Source organism: Convolutriloba macropyga, chromosome 6 (assembly GCF_964194025.1).
Source record: "Convolutriloba macropyga chromosome 6, txConMacr16.3, whole genome shotgun sequence".
Taxonomy (NCBI): domain Eukaryota; kingdom Metazoa; phylum Xenacoelomorpha; order Acoela; family Convolutidae; genus Convolutriloba; species Convolutriloba macropyga.
Genome location: NC_134473.1, coordinates 21,035,993 through 21,050,601, shown reverse-complemented (window position 1 = coordinate 21,050,601; position 14,609 = coordinate 21,035,993). Strand labels below are relative to the sequence as shown.

The following is a 14,609-nucleotide window of genomic DNA, read 5'->3' as shown; positions in this document are numbered from 1 at the left end:
AAATTAACATTTATTCACTCCATTAATACAGCAGTACCACAAACAGTTCAGACAATAACAAAAACCCTAAAAAAGGATTGAGAATGCAAGATAACTGTGTTTGATGAAAAGGAGAAAAGGCCAGCAAAAAATGCGTCCTAATGCAAGTCATAGTAGTGCAGTGCATAGCGCTTAGGACCTCTAAGCAAGAAGTCCAGGTTTCAATTCCCTCCGAGGAGGATCAAAAGAACTTTTTGCACACAATTAATTCAAAATGACAAAATTTCGGACTGGAATTATCAGAATTCCAGTAGATAGCGCGATGGGCTTCTGATCCAGATGTCGCGGGTTCCAATCCTGCGGAAGAGGACTTAAACCACTTTTTAGTACATAATAAGCAAAGGAAAAGAAATTTTAAACTTGATACACCGGAATTGTGATACGAATTTTCAACTCACCAACAAAGATGAAAAACAAAAAATTAACCTTCGTTCACTTCATAAATAGAACATCAGCGCAAAAAAATGAGAAAAAAAACAGATGCCCTAAAACAGGATTGAAAATACATAAGAAAAGTCTTTGATGAAAAAAAGATCAGCAAAAAACGTTCCCCAATTGGAGTCCTCGTAGCGCAGTGGATAGCGGGCTGGTCTTCTAATCCAGAGGTCGCGGGTTTGAATCTCGCCGAGGATGAAACAAAGTTCTTTTTGGTACACAAAGAAGGCAAAATCAAAAAAATTCAATCTGGATACATCGTAATTCTCTCAACAAATTTTTATCTCACAAAGATGAAAAACAAAAAATTAACATTTATTCACTCAATTAATACAGCAGTACCACATAAAGTTCAGACAATAACAAAAGCGCTAAGATAGGATTGAGAATACAAGATAACCTTGTTTGATGAAAAGGGGAAGAGGTCAGCAAAAAACGCGTCCTTGCGCAAGTCCTAGTAGCGCACTGCATAGCGCTCAGGACCTCTACGCAAGACGTCGAGGTTTCAATTCCCGCCGAGGAGGATAGAAAGTACATTTGGCACACAATTATTTCAAAATGACAGAACTTCAGACTGGAATTATAAGAATTCCAGTGGATAGCGCGATGGACTTCTGATCCAGATGTCGCGGGTTCGAATCCTGCGGAAGAGGATACAAATATCTTTTTAGTACATAATGAAGCAAAGGAAAAAAATTTAAACTTGGTACATCGGAGTCGTGATACGAAATCTCAACTCACCAACAAAGATGTAAAACAAAAAATTAACCTTCGTTCGCTTCATTATTAGAAAAGCAGCGCAAAAAATTGAGAAAATAACAGATGTCCTAAAACAAGATTGAAAATACATAATAAGTCTTTGATGAAATAAAAGATCAGCAAAAATCGTTCCCTAATTCGAGTCCTCGTAGCGCAGTGGATAGCGCGCTGGACTTCTAATCCGGAGGTCGCGGGTTCGAATCCCGCCGAGGATGAAACAAAGTTCTTTTTGGTACAAAAAGAAGGCAAAATCAGAAAACTTCAATCTGGATAGGTCGTAATTCTCTCAACAAATTTTTATCTCACAAAGATGGAAAACAAAAAATTAACATTTATTCACTCCATTAATACAGCAGTACCACAAAAAGTTCAGACAATAAAAAAAGCCCTAAAATAGGATTGACAATACAAGATAACCGTGTTTGATGAAAAGGAGAAAAGGACAGCAAAAAATGCGTTCTAATGTAGTGCAGTCATAGTAGTGCAGTGCATAGCGCTTTTTAGGCAAATTTTACAGCTTAAAACAGGGTTGTGAAGAATCAGAGGGGACGCAGTAATAGCTCAACTTTCCCGCTGATGGTATCGTGTGTCAACCAAGCGCCAAAAAATTTTCTATTGCAATATTTACATTGATATATAAACTCGTTGGGGTGTAGTTCTTCAAAATGAGTAAAAAGATCTTCCGAACTTAAAAATTTTGAGTGGCAAAGAAAGCAATCTAACAAGAGACCTTTTCTGGTGATACAAGAGAATTTGGTGGCTATTTGAATTCATTTTCTTGTATTGTGTGTGCAGTCTCCCTAAAATTGTGGGTAAAATGTTGAAATGAGCCCAGACCAAAACAACAATAAAGTACCTTGGCCCAGACATATGACGAATTACCTTTCAAAGCAAAAGCGGTAGGAGCTAAAAATGGTTTAAAGGCGAAAACGACAAACCAGTCACGCAAGTGGAAGGAAATGTTGAAATAGTTTCCTAAGATTAGTTTCATGCATGGCAGGGGAAATAAAGAGAAAAAATTTTAAGTGTTCTGCCCCTTAGTGATTGCGGGAAGACACTTGTGTCCCCCCGTAGTGATTGCGGGAAGACACTTTTGCCCTCCATAGATTAAAATTTTTGCTAAAAACTAGATTATAATTTTTGCTAAAAACGCACAATTTTCACAAACAAATGATCGCTAACAGACGCCGAATTTTTAACCCAATAGTACTCAATTTTAAATTTTATGACAATCTTAAAGCTTTGGTGTAGGAATCTATGCTCTCTGGCATTTTTGAATGCAAGCAATGCATTATCAAGACTGCGCTAAGCAATTTTGGATAACATTACAAATACATTACAAGTATTTTATTGAAAATCTGACATTTTTTTTAATCTTCAAAAAATGTAAATTTAAAGTTATAACCACAACAAAAACGTTTGGTTAAATATTTACATTTTCAAAATCGCCTCGTAAATATATGAATAGTTTGGTCTTTATACTTCAGTAGAACAAATTTCTAAAGCCTCTTACTTGTCTATCTGTTGGAACACGTTCATGCAGTTTGACCATTTCGCTGCTTAGTTTTTCCTTAAATTTATTTTTAGTTTTCTCTTTTCGGATTTCAATTGGCAATTTATTCCACTTCCTAGAAAAATTTCTAATCAGTGACCTGTCACTCCATTTGGAATGGCACTTATTCTTTGGAAAGTACAGGAGAGTTCTGGAGTTTTTGGTGAATTCATACTTTTCAAAAATCCTGAATGAGGAGTTTTTGGTTTCTCGACTGCTCTCTTTATATTGTGAGAGGAGGTCAAAAAATTTAAGAAGACAAACGTTTTTAATGAAAAGCTCTGTTGGTAAAATTTTGTCTTTCAATTTGTGTTTGCCTCCTCTTAAATATTTCACCCTGGATTGTTACAGTATTGAAAACATGGCATCAGTTTGCGACCAGGTATAGTATTACCCATTGCGCTGATTTCTTACCTCGTGGACCCACAGCTTTTTCAAGCTCTGTGCAGTCTCCATGGTCTCTGGTACACTGAGTAGCACCCCCTGGACCACCCTGGCAAAGTCTCTCAAGTTGAACAGGTAGTGGCTCTTGGCAGGGGTAGGGAGCAGGTTCTTCATTGCACTCTTGTACACTGATAGGGTACATGATACTATCTGTTCACCAGCCTGCTTGAATGACTCCGGGAAGGCACTGGATAAAAACCAAAAAATAACGAAAAGGGTCTCTTTCATTAATGCCCCCCACACACATTGTATAGCACCCATTGTAGTATAATTACCTTGATGGGGGTATTATGACTAGTAAGATGGGGGCTATAATGGGAAAGACCCGAAGAAAATATCTTCAATTTAAAATACCAGCGATTTCGCAGATTGTTTACAAAAACATCCGACTAACGTCGGGTGAATTGCTCTCAAACGGCTGACAGGCGGTGTCTTCGTCGCTGGTCGGAAGGGAACTTAATGTCTGCGGTGGGCGACTTAACTGCTAAGAGACTTAATGCCCTATAGGCTGTACCTGTTTATCCTGTTTTTGATAACGAAAAGTCAAATGATCAGACGAAAAAACTACCAGACGAAAAGTCGGTAGTACGAAAAATGGTATCAAATAAGACAAGCATAACTAATATAATTACTACAAACTCCGTTTGAGAGCAATTAAACATTCCACCTTCTAGGCAGCCTTCCAATTCATTAAACAAGAAAAAACGGAATGAAAAAACTTTGGCTAATTGAAGAAAGTGGCGACTAAATGAAAGGCACATGGAAGCAGAAGAAGAAATAGTGACTCACGATAGAATGTGGGAAAGGGTTCAATTGTCAGAGCATTTAAAACCCCCCGAAACCACTGTTGTAAATATCCAATATGAACCCCCCCCCCCCCCCCCCGGCACATACACCTATTCAATTATTCAATAACTCATTAAAGTATAACAAAATAACAAAAACTGATCAAACAGGGTGATAAAAACATTGAATTTAGCTTGGTTCCAAACCTAACTAGATTTTAATGACGCGATTTTGCATATTGTTTCATGTAGAAAAGTTTTCAAGACTAATAAGTGGAGTGCGAATGCAAATCACAAGATTAAAAAGTCATAATAGAAATTGAAAAGAGATTCAAACCAGAAGTTTTCAATTACCTGCAGCTTCTGGGGCAGATTCTACGAGATAGTAAAATTTAGTATCAAGACACAATTGTTATGATCTTTCTAATTGGGAAAAAATCGAGATGAAATAGTGCATCAATATCCTTTTTTGGTCAATATCTAACTTAAGGCCACATTGCTAATAACTGTGCGTTTTAACCAGAAGCGTTCTAGGTTAGTGCTCATTTTTACCAAAACAGTGGTAGTAGAAATAGAGTTGGCATAAGATGCCTGAATGGTTGCAAGCATGTCTCTGAACAGTAAGAAACGTAATTATAGTATCATTAGTTGGTATTAGTAAGATTAGAAATGTTAGTAACCGTCTAGTTATATGCCAGTCCATAATAGTGTGGAATATGGACACCATTGAGTCTTCGGATACAGTGTCCACCACAACTGTGCTGAAGTGACGCAGGAATCGAGGAGTCACTGGGTTCCTGCCACCACCTGGTTCATAGTTAGAAGGGATTAGTTATGGTTAGTTATAACATTTCAATTACTACCATGATAAGTGTTTCAATTATCTATTGCGATGGTTAGCGGTTGGATAAGGTAGTTGTTAGCCATTAGACTGATTACCGCGAAAAAAGTGTCGGCAAAGGGAATTAAACAAGCATGTTCAGATATAACAGTGAGACTAATAAAAAGGAAACAAATATTGGTTTTTGGACTATTAAAAAAGATGGATGCATTTGACAGAACACGACTCTATCAAATTTAAGGTTCCGAATAACAAAAGATCAAAAAGGCAATGAAGTAAGGTTTCTGTAAAGTGGTACAAACGACGAGTAGCATTAAACTTGGCGGCAAACAAACGAAAACGTTAATTCGCTTAGTTCGGTTAGCTAAAAATCAGTCTAAAATTATTCAATAGGGGCTGGATTAGATATTTTATTTCTGTTGATGGATCGATTTGCTAAAGTGAAGAATGAATGATCCGCCATCAACTGTCAACCAAAACAGATACTGTTATCTGAAAAATGGGACCTTTTCTCTGTTTGTCCCCCCCCCCCCACCACCACACCAACGCGAGCAAAATACATGCAAACCTCAATTGCAGGTACTATATTTTGTGACATAATGATCTACAACCTAATGACACGTGCTCTATAACAGGGGGTGCATAAGGTACCCGGAGTGGCGGGGGAGAGGGGGTACAAACGGAAAAGATACGAAAAATGTTATGTTAGATTATGTTACAGTTGTTAGGTGATGATTGAGTGTGATCAGCTAGAGTGTTAGAGTTAAATGATTTTTATCCGATGCTGTTGTCTTGTTTACTTTCGACTGAAGAGGTGCCATTGCATGATGGCGTTGAAGATGCTAGTAAGAGTGTTGTTGTTGAAGTCATCGATAACGATGGTGTTGAAGTGACGCAGGAATCGAGGAGTCACTACGTTACGACCTCCTCCTATTTGTCACAAAAACCATCACATACCATATAATCACAACTTCAGGCAAAAGTTGAAAGTGAGTTCATATAATGGGCCAATAAATTGTCCTAATAAAAAAATGCAAGAAAAAAATTATTGGAACAAAATTTGAGAGGATAAGCTAACAGGCCATCGAAGATAGAAAAAAAACGACGAATTACACTTTTGATTTGACAAGTTTATTGCCTGATGTTGCTTAATCAAAACTTTATTGCGTGATTGGAAAATATTCAATATACATAAGAATTTATGTTATAACCATTCAATAAAAACCTAAAAAAACGAATAGACAGCATTCTATTATTATTGAAGTAAACTGAAAACAGGCCAAAATGTTACAAGAAATTAGGACAATATCATGAAACGCTCCTACGTTTTCTCATGGGCCAACAAAAAAATATCAATCACAAATTTAAAACTAAGCAACAATTAAGACAAAACTGTAGGATTATAAGGGCAATTGCAAACAATTGCGCAACTTTTAGGTATGCACAAAAAAGCGTTTTCAATTAATTACCGGCACTTTAACCCGACATTTTTACGCATGCTAGACTTCTGTTTGATATATCAATTTAATAATTGATCATTAAATTGACACTTCGAAACACCGAAGTCTAATATGCATTAATAAGGCTAGATAAAGTGCTGGTAATTTACACAAATTGCTTCTTTTGAGCAGCTTAACAATTGCGCAATTATTAGGCCGGTCGGCCCAATAAACATATTATAAGAAAGTGTTGAAAGCAGTAGTTGAGTTTAAAGGCTAATGAGTTTAAATTCAAGTATCCGCGCTGTTTGCATGCATTAATATGGTCGTCCTCATAACAAAACTGTCCATTGAGACACTGACTACATCAACATTTTTATTTCTCAAAAACAATTAATTTCAAAGTAATAAAAATGAGTAGTAAAAAATGCGAAAAAAACCGTTGATTATCCAGAATACGACTGCAAAAAGAACGACAGCGACAAACACAAAAAATCCAAAAAATTCTCGACATGTTTATTTGTGTCTTGTTCACTCCAATAATGTTATACCTGACCTGTAAATAACGTGAAAAGTCAAAAAAGAACCTAAATGTTGGCAAAATGTTCAAAAATTGAAAAACTTTTGTAAAAACTCTTTGTATCAAAGCCAACAAACCATCACTTAAAACGTAAAACCGCAATAACTTAAAACGAAATATTAAACCTCAATCAATCAGAAAGACGATTCGGTTTGTTTTTGCTGACCTTAAGCAACAAGTTGACCAAAATAAAAGAGCAAAAATTGGCAAAACTCAATAATCCATTGTTTATTCTGACAAAGCGAACATAAACTTTTGTTTAAAAAGCAACACAGGTTTCCTTGAGTAGAAAGACAATTGGACATGTAAATAGCAAGCCTCGATTTGAATTATTCTGCACTTAAGAAAAAAAGACAGCGAGCGAATCTAATTCAAATTATTTTTGGCTGTAAAAAACGATTGGACTAAATTTACCAATTTAGCCTTGCAATTGCTGTTCGTCTGTTGGATAATATGGATGTGGAAAACTTGACTAAAAAAATTCAAAATATGAAAAATAAATAATGCATTTTGAATAATTATCAAGTGAAATTGTCAAAAAAAACTTGAAAAATTTTGTATTCAAGAACACTCTCAAAGGAACCGCAAGTACAACTAGCCCTCTGTGGAGTTAATGAAGATTGTGTCAGCAGTCTTTAGGTGTGTTCATCCGTCAAATTTAATCATAGTGGACTAAAGAATCTTATTTCGTGCCAATTTTGATTAAAAAAAGGCTGAATTTTGAAAAATGTTTTAAGAGGTAAAACCAACAACACCATCGTTAACAATTTTAACATAGTTTGCAGCAAAATTGGCAAAAAAATGAGTGAATGAGTTTTACAAATCGTTCCTTTAAATAAGACATACCACAAAGATGCCATTTTACCCAGGGGGGATACTAAATGCAATACTAACTGCTTTTCGTGTACAAACTTCTTGAAAAATACCCTGAATTGTATGGAAACATCTCAAAAATTATGACTTAAATGATTGCGTTGCCCCTCGGATGCACATAAAACAGTGATTGAGAGGAGACATGTCGCAAAAAAACATTCACATCATACTAATCGCCCGTTAATTTAAAGGTAAATTAGTATAAATAATTGAAATCTTTAATTTTAATTAACAAGAAAGTTTCGTCCATAAAATTGTGTCACGTGACTTTCAAAACTATTTTGCAAATATCGAGACGCCGAAATATTCTTATTATAAGAAATATTTGTAAGAATAGAGAGTACGTACCTGGTGGTCCCATAGACGCGATGAGTTGAGTGTCAACTAGTTTTATGGCTGAGCAGTCTTTCCTGTCGTACCACTGCCAGTGATCAACCCACTGTCTCAGTAACTCAATCGGAGGCTGGGCTCCATACTTCTCTCGCAACGGCATGTTCATGTCATCAACGTACACAATCTATCCAAAACATAAAACACAAATCAGATCTGGACTCAATTCCAAGATGCTTTTAATTAAAACCGGTGGCACAGATATGGCCAAAAATAATTTGATAAGAACGCAAAAATATCTCTGAACGCGAGGCTTCTTTACCGACAGCTCAAATATGGTGGAAAATAATTTGATCAAAATTTGCAACTTGCAATTTGCTTTAACCAGAACTCATTCAAAAACTGTACTAAACAAAAACGACAAATGATAATATTACTTATTGACAACTAGTGTCAATTTGTGTTTCAAGTCAAGTTAGGTTGATTTTATCCGAGAAGCGTCTATCTCTTTTGCATATAGATATACAATATGTGTTCTGGCGTTTCATGTCAACAAAACAAGAAATTCCGACAATGTGTGAACTATAGCCACTGACTGTTCTCTTTCCGAAAGGAGGTCCAAACACTCCCTTCCTTCTCTTGTCCAGTTTGCCCATGATTATATCCTGAGTCTGATTTGCACTCGTCTGGGCGGAGAAGTTGATCACAATCGGTTTGTACACTTCCTTGTCCAGCTGATTCAGTAGAAAGTCCTAAAATGGGGAGAAAAATAAATGATCAATAGCCATGCCACTGAACATTATAGGATTCAGTTCATGAGGTAACCGTTAAAAACTGAGATATGGCTCATCTATCGCATTTTTTTCCTGCAGAAGTTTAGTTGAAACGCTGATCATTGGTTACTGAAAACGATTGGTAACCAAAAAAGACAAAAAATTAAAATCTTTCAAATGCACAATTTTGAAAAAGTTTTCAGGAAAAAATTCGGGGCTGCAAACATTTCATATTTATCATAATTTATTTGAACACAATTTATGTTCAATCTTGTAAGATAGCGGAAAAAACTGGTCGAAAAAGTAAAGTTTTGATGCGAACAATTGAACCTCTTACCGTAATGTATACACTTTTGCCCGTGCCAGTGGGTCCCACGAACAACACAGCCTTCTGATGTGAGACGAGGGTGGTGGCGAGGGACTGGACTCGGATGGTGTCAATGGTCGGTACTATGATCTCGTTCACACTCGCATCTTTAGGAATTGGGGCCGCATCCTTGATTGACTCCGTCCACTTCTCCCAGCGACCTTTGTCCTATAACGAATGAAAAGAGTTGTTTCTAAGAGTTTCCATCGGTTAAATCTTAGCCGCCTCGGTATGTTGTCTAATGTTTCAAAAACTGTATTTGATTGGATGAAAAGCGTGCCTTAATCGTGTTTCCCCGAGTTGTACAACAAGTTTCTTTTCTACAGATTTCTATATATGGTTCTTCTCTTGATTTCGGTATTAGGTCCTAAGTTTGCAAAGTGCTCAAGAAACTGTAGGCGCAAATCACACATACTATTCATCAAAGTAGAATTAATGACAATAGACAAAACAGCATGTATACGCGACACACTACATGACCATTAACTCCCTATAATTTCACGTGGATTTTTTCACTTCGATCATTTAACACTGGTTATGACTCTTTATATAATTCGTACCACTAAAATTGATACTATAATAATTTGGTCATGCCTCAGCCGCCCGTGGAATTTGATATGAAACTATGACAACTGAAAATGGGATCAAACAATCCATTAATTATGAAAAAAACGTGCTTGTACCGTTGACTGTGTGGTGAAATGATATGAGGTTAAGATACCCGGGGTTAAATGAACGAGGGAAAAGAATTAGAACCACAAAACGTATTACAATTCACACCTTACTTCCGTTACAAATTTCCTCTTGAGGAAAGACTGAGAGTAAAACTGAAAGTGAGCTCTTGAGAAGAGAAAGTGTCCTGACCTCTTTGATGAATCGGTACTCGTACACAGAACCCTCTTCTGGGAATGGCATTTGGAAGGCCTTCTCAGGGGCTTCAACAGACTCCAACAGGTGGTACCTAATCACAACTCATTCTAGAAAGTTCTAATGACACCAAAGAATTGGCTTAATCAATAAAAAAAGAAACGAATTAAATAAAAATGGGACCATTTTGTACGTATTGAAAAGTGACTCAAGTAAATCCTTGATTACACTGACATTACATTAAACAATTTCTTGAGCATCGTCAGCAGTTTTTTATTATAGCAATAAACAAAACTGTCTTTACAGCTGGGTGAGTTTATGGCAAAGTTCATAAATCTTCACCTACAAGAAAAAAGAATGCTACAATTGCAGCCATTTTTTTTTTCAGAAACCTTTAGAAAAAAAAAGAAAAATGATGCTTTTTAGTTGTCACACCAGAAAATGATGCATTACTTTACGGCCGGCTCTTCAGAGTATGTCATTGCGAGGGATGCGGAAGAGGGACTTACAGTGATTTGCTGCCCTCAGTGAGTGGACCCTCAATGATTTCGCGTAGGAGTTTGTCAAAGTTGACTCTTCCAGGGTCCTCAGTGATGCTGCCTCCCACAGACCACACCAGGGAGAAGAAGAAAATGCCCTCTGTAATAACCGTTTAAAGAAGTGTAAACATATCGTTTAAAATTAAATGTTAGCGGAAACAGTTGCGATGCTCCAATGCCAAACACTTTTTTAAATCAAAATTCCACTTTTACTACAAGAGCGGGTTGAACAGACAACAAAGATCTTTCAAGTACTGCTGGCGGTCCTATTTTTCCATAATTTATTTTTAATTGCTCTCAAACGAAGTTTGTAGCAATTATATTAGTCCTGTGGTCTTTTATGCGATTTTAAATTTACCAATTTTTTGTCTGATCCTTTTGACTTTAGGTCCTAAAGAACGGGATAAACAGGTAGCGCTCGGAGGGCATTAAGTGATCTTAGAGTCTTTCGGCTTACTAAATTTTAAGTATGCGATTCGCCTAAACTGTTTTGATGACATAAATTTATGGTAAGAAGCGCTGTTCCAAGAGTTTAAACCAACTTCACCCCTCCCCCACGTCAGCCCACTTTCACCCCATCCACCATGCACCCCATGCATATTGTTCCACCCGTAACCCAGCGAGCTTCATCCCCCACCCGCGCGCTCCACCCCACCCCTCCCATCTCACGCCCTTTCAATTAAACTAAAGCTAGTCTCCCTGAACCGTAGCTCGCTTGACTATATTTAAGCTAAACAGCTTAACAAAACTATTTTTGACTCAAAACATTTTTTTGTTATCTGTAAACATATATGTCGATTGAGGAAACATTTTCTACCGAAAAAAAGAACGAGTGGAAAAGTAAAATATTTCTTTGCATGTATCAAAAAATATCGAAAATCTGTTTTTTGAATAGCTTATTTGAATGATTTGAATAGCTTGCTAATATTAACTTTTACATATTCAATAAACAATTTTGCATAAAATGCAGAACACTGATTTTGAGTTTAAAAATCAAATATAAGGTTGCTCTTAATTAAAAACTTCCCAATGATTGAAATTTAAACATTAACTGCAGCAAAGAGTAAGTTGCGTTGCCCATGTGAAGAAGAGAGTGACATGAAATGATAATATAGTATTGTATAACGTATAACTTCATGTTTGTTAGAATAGGTAGCTCCCCTGGTTTGACACCAATAGGAAAAATTCCCGTTGTTTACAAATTTACAACACAACGATGACACACACTAGCTTAATTAGGACTTATAATTTTGTTATAGACAAATTCCATGCAAAAACGGAGTGCAATAGAAAAAAAACATAATTTTCCCTATTCACAGGTGCCATTAAAGAAACTTGAACAAATGCGGCGTTTTACAGCTTATCCTTACAAACTTGAGGCTACGTAACTGAAAAATAAATTGACAGTTTTAAAAAGTTTCCGTGGAACAATTATCCTCAAAATCTTTTGAAAAAAATGTTAAGAAAATGTTAAAAATAAACCTTCAGCTCAAAGTTGAACAAAAGTTAGGAGAAATAAATATATAAAATACGAAAAAAACATTAAAAAGGAAAAGCTTTATTTCTAAATCAACAAAAAAGCACTCATGTTTCTAATACTTCATATTTCGTCTGATTTGAAACCAACAGAAAGAAAACAATTTGAATCTCCGATGTTAATAAATTACACTTATTCACTTGATTGAAACACCCCTATGTTATCAACAGAGCGCAGAAGGGAAAATACACATGGTTTTCTTTTCACAAACTCCAAATGAAAACCTGTGCATAGTGGAATTTTAGGGCTGATCCCAGTAGACTTGAGATTATGTAACGCATCAGTCTACCTTCAGAAATTACATTAAAAAAGTTTGATCCGAAAAAGTTGTTTGCACAGCGTCATAAATTGTTGATCATATATATGAGAATCTCTTAAAAAGTTACCATCAAAATGCAAAGAGAGCGAAAAGAAGACTAGCGTTGACTAAATAAGCTTACAATCAATAGACGGTATATGTGCTGATATGCTGCTGTAGCAAAAAAAAAATGTGAACAGCAACACCATATTCGTCATAGCTGGACCAAAAACACATCGCAAGATAAAGTTGGGCTGAATAATATCAAATACTTGTAAAATTTTTTAAACCTTAAATGTAATAAATTTTGAATCTGTTTTCCATACACTAGAAATTTTTTGAATATTTTAAACCTGTAACTTTCTTCGAGCAATAAAAAAAATTAAAGAATGTCTCCGCAATATTCCATTCAATTAATTTTCTAACCTGCATTCAAGTAAGTTTCCATAAAGTTTCTAACCCGCATTTCATGGGGGAGGGTTGTTGAATTAATGGATTATAATGGAAATTTGGACACATGATACTGAAACAGCGATTGCACAAAATGAAATGAACGCATCTTGAAAACATGAAAACTACTGACCAATCCAAAGAAAGACATCTCTGTCCTCGATGTTCTTGAATGTGGCTTCATTTGTAAATTCGTCAATCTGACTCTCGAACAAGTTGATCAAGGCTTTTACCAGGTTTGCGTCATTAGTGGGGGACAGTTCCTAAAGTAATAAAACAAACTTAGGACAGTTTAGATCATCATGCCTCCGGGAATCTCTTAATTTTGAATTTTGTGCATAAATGTTAACTATGAGGCCAAAATATGACGAGAGATTATTGGAGTTTGAAATTGCGCTAATTTGGAAGAATCCGCAAGGAGAAAAATGGGCCATCAAAAAATAATTGTTCAGCTTTTTCCGTTACTTTACCATAAATAAGTGAAGAGAATAATTAACACATCTCGAACTTAAATTGAAGAAAAATAAGGTAAACAACACAGATTTTTGCAGTTGTTTTTATACCATATTAGACAGTTCAGCAACTTTTCAGTAACCGACCCAATGCCTTATTCTCCTCAATTAATGTATATTTTGAATCACATCATTGAAGCAAACTGCAATTAAATTGCATGCCATTTTCCGATAAATCAGTCATACGCCTGCTAGGGAGAACATCATCATTGACTCACCTTTGCTCCACTCTTTCTGACGAACTGGAGGAGTGCTGGACAGAATCTGTCGAACAAGCCCAGAATGGTCTCTTTGTGGGTCTCACTCAGTGTGGGTGGGAGAGTGTTGAGCCAGGAGAGAACAAGTGGACGCCATCCCAGCAGAGAAGGCTCCATGTAGATCATACCACAGCGGGACACCTAGGGTTAATCTAGTTGCAAGATCTACTCGATAGGAAAGGGAACACTAGAGATCCTTCGTCAATAATGAATGAACATTGAAATCTATTTTTGTAGAATAATGAAAAAAATTCAAATAGTGGGAAACTTAAAATTTTCATACAATAATTTCAACTGGTCACTCGCTCATCGCCATTCTACCTAATGATGAGTCAAATTGGCATGAATAAAGTTCAATTTTTGTTCTGACTCCACTTGTGGGGGGGGGGGGGGGGGGGGAGGAACTATATACTCAAATGTTTTTTTTTGTTCAGACAATTTTGGCCGACCGATATATTCATTGTAGAGAAATATGAGAGGTATCATTTAAAAGCTCGTCCAACGCAGAGTTCGAAATAAAAAAGATTTTTTTTATTTTTGTATATTTCGAGGAGTTATCGAGGTTTAAAGAGGGACAGTGATGTTTGGCATGGTTTTATTCACCTTTTTATTCAAATTAAGATTTTTTCTATTAAAATATCAATTCAAAAATACCCTTTCTGCCCTAGATGAAACAATCTTGGATCTCTAACAGACGAAAGGCCTTAAAAAGGGAAGTTTTTGTCTCATAGGGAAGCTTACTATTAAAAAATTGATTTCTATTTGAGAGCTGATATTTTAAACACCATTTCATTTCTTTTAAATCTTTTTCAAGTCATTTAGAGATTAGTCACTTTTCAAATTCAAGTTCTGTTCAAGACAAAACTTATTTACAGATAAATGTTCCCAAATGAACAAATAATTCAATTTTAAGGAATCGCTCATTTTTTATG

At 36.0% G+C, this 14,609-nt stretch overlaps 1 protein-coding gene and 2 non-coding genes across 5 annotated transcripts in view; 2 read left to right on the top strand and 1 right to left on the bottom strand.

Moving 5' to 3' along the window:
* LOC142341565 (dynein axonemal heavy chain 7-like) overlaps positions 1-14,609 on the bottom strand; it is a 193,840-nt gene that overhangs the window by 102,227 nt on the left and 77,004 nt on the right. The window contains exons 31-40 of one of the 3 annotated variants that reach the window (XM_075392605.1): positions 13,639-13,818; positions 13,042-13,171; positions 10,594-10,723; positions 10,082-10,178; positions 9,188-9,385; positions 8,674-8,829; positions 8,096-8,264; positions 4,695-4,821; positions 4,369-4,389; positions 3,200-3,416 (exon numbers count right to left, since the gene is read on the bottom strand). In XM_075392605.1, the coding sequence (XP_075248720.1) occupies positions 3,200-3,416; positions 4,369-4,389; positions 4,695-4,821; positions 8,096-8,264; positions 8,674-8,829; positions 9,188-9,385; positions 10,082-10,178; positions 10,594-10,723; positions 13,042-13,171; positions 13,639-13,818 (1,425 nt within the window). Of the gene's footprint in view, positions 1-3,199; positions 3,417-4,368; positions 4,390-4,694; positions 4,822-5,655; positions 5,786-8,095; positions 8,265-8,673; positions 8,830-9,187; positions 9,386-10,081; positions 10,179-10,593; positions 10,724-13,041; positions 13,172-13,638; positions 13,819-14,609 lie in introns of all 3 variants that reach the window. The other 2 variants (XM_075392607.1, XM_075392608.1) reach the window with 2 other exon arrangements.
* Trnar-ucu (transfer RNA arginine (anticodon UCU)) lies at positions 600-672 on the top strand. The gene has a single exon. It is a non-coding gene; the product is annotated as a tRNA-Arg (tRNA).
* On the top strand, positions 1,376-1,448 carry Trnar-ucu (transfer RNA arginine (anticodon UCU)). The gene has a single exon. It is a non-coding gene; the product is annotated as a tRNA-Arg (tRNA).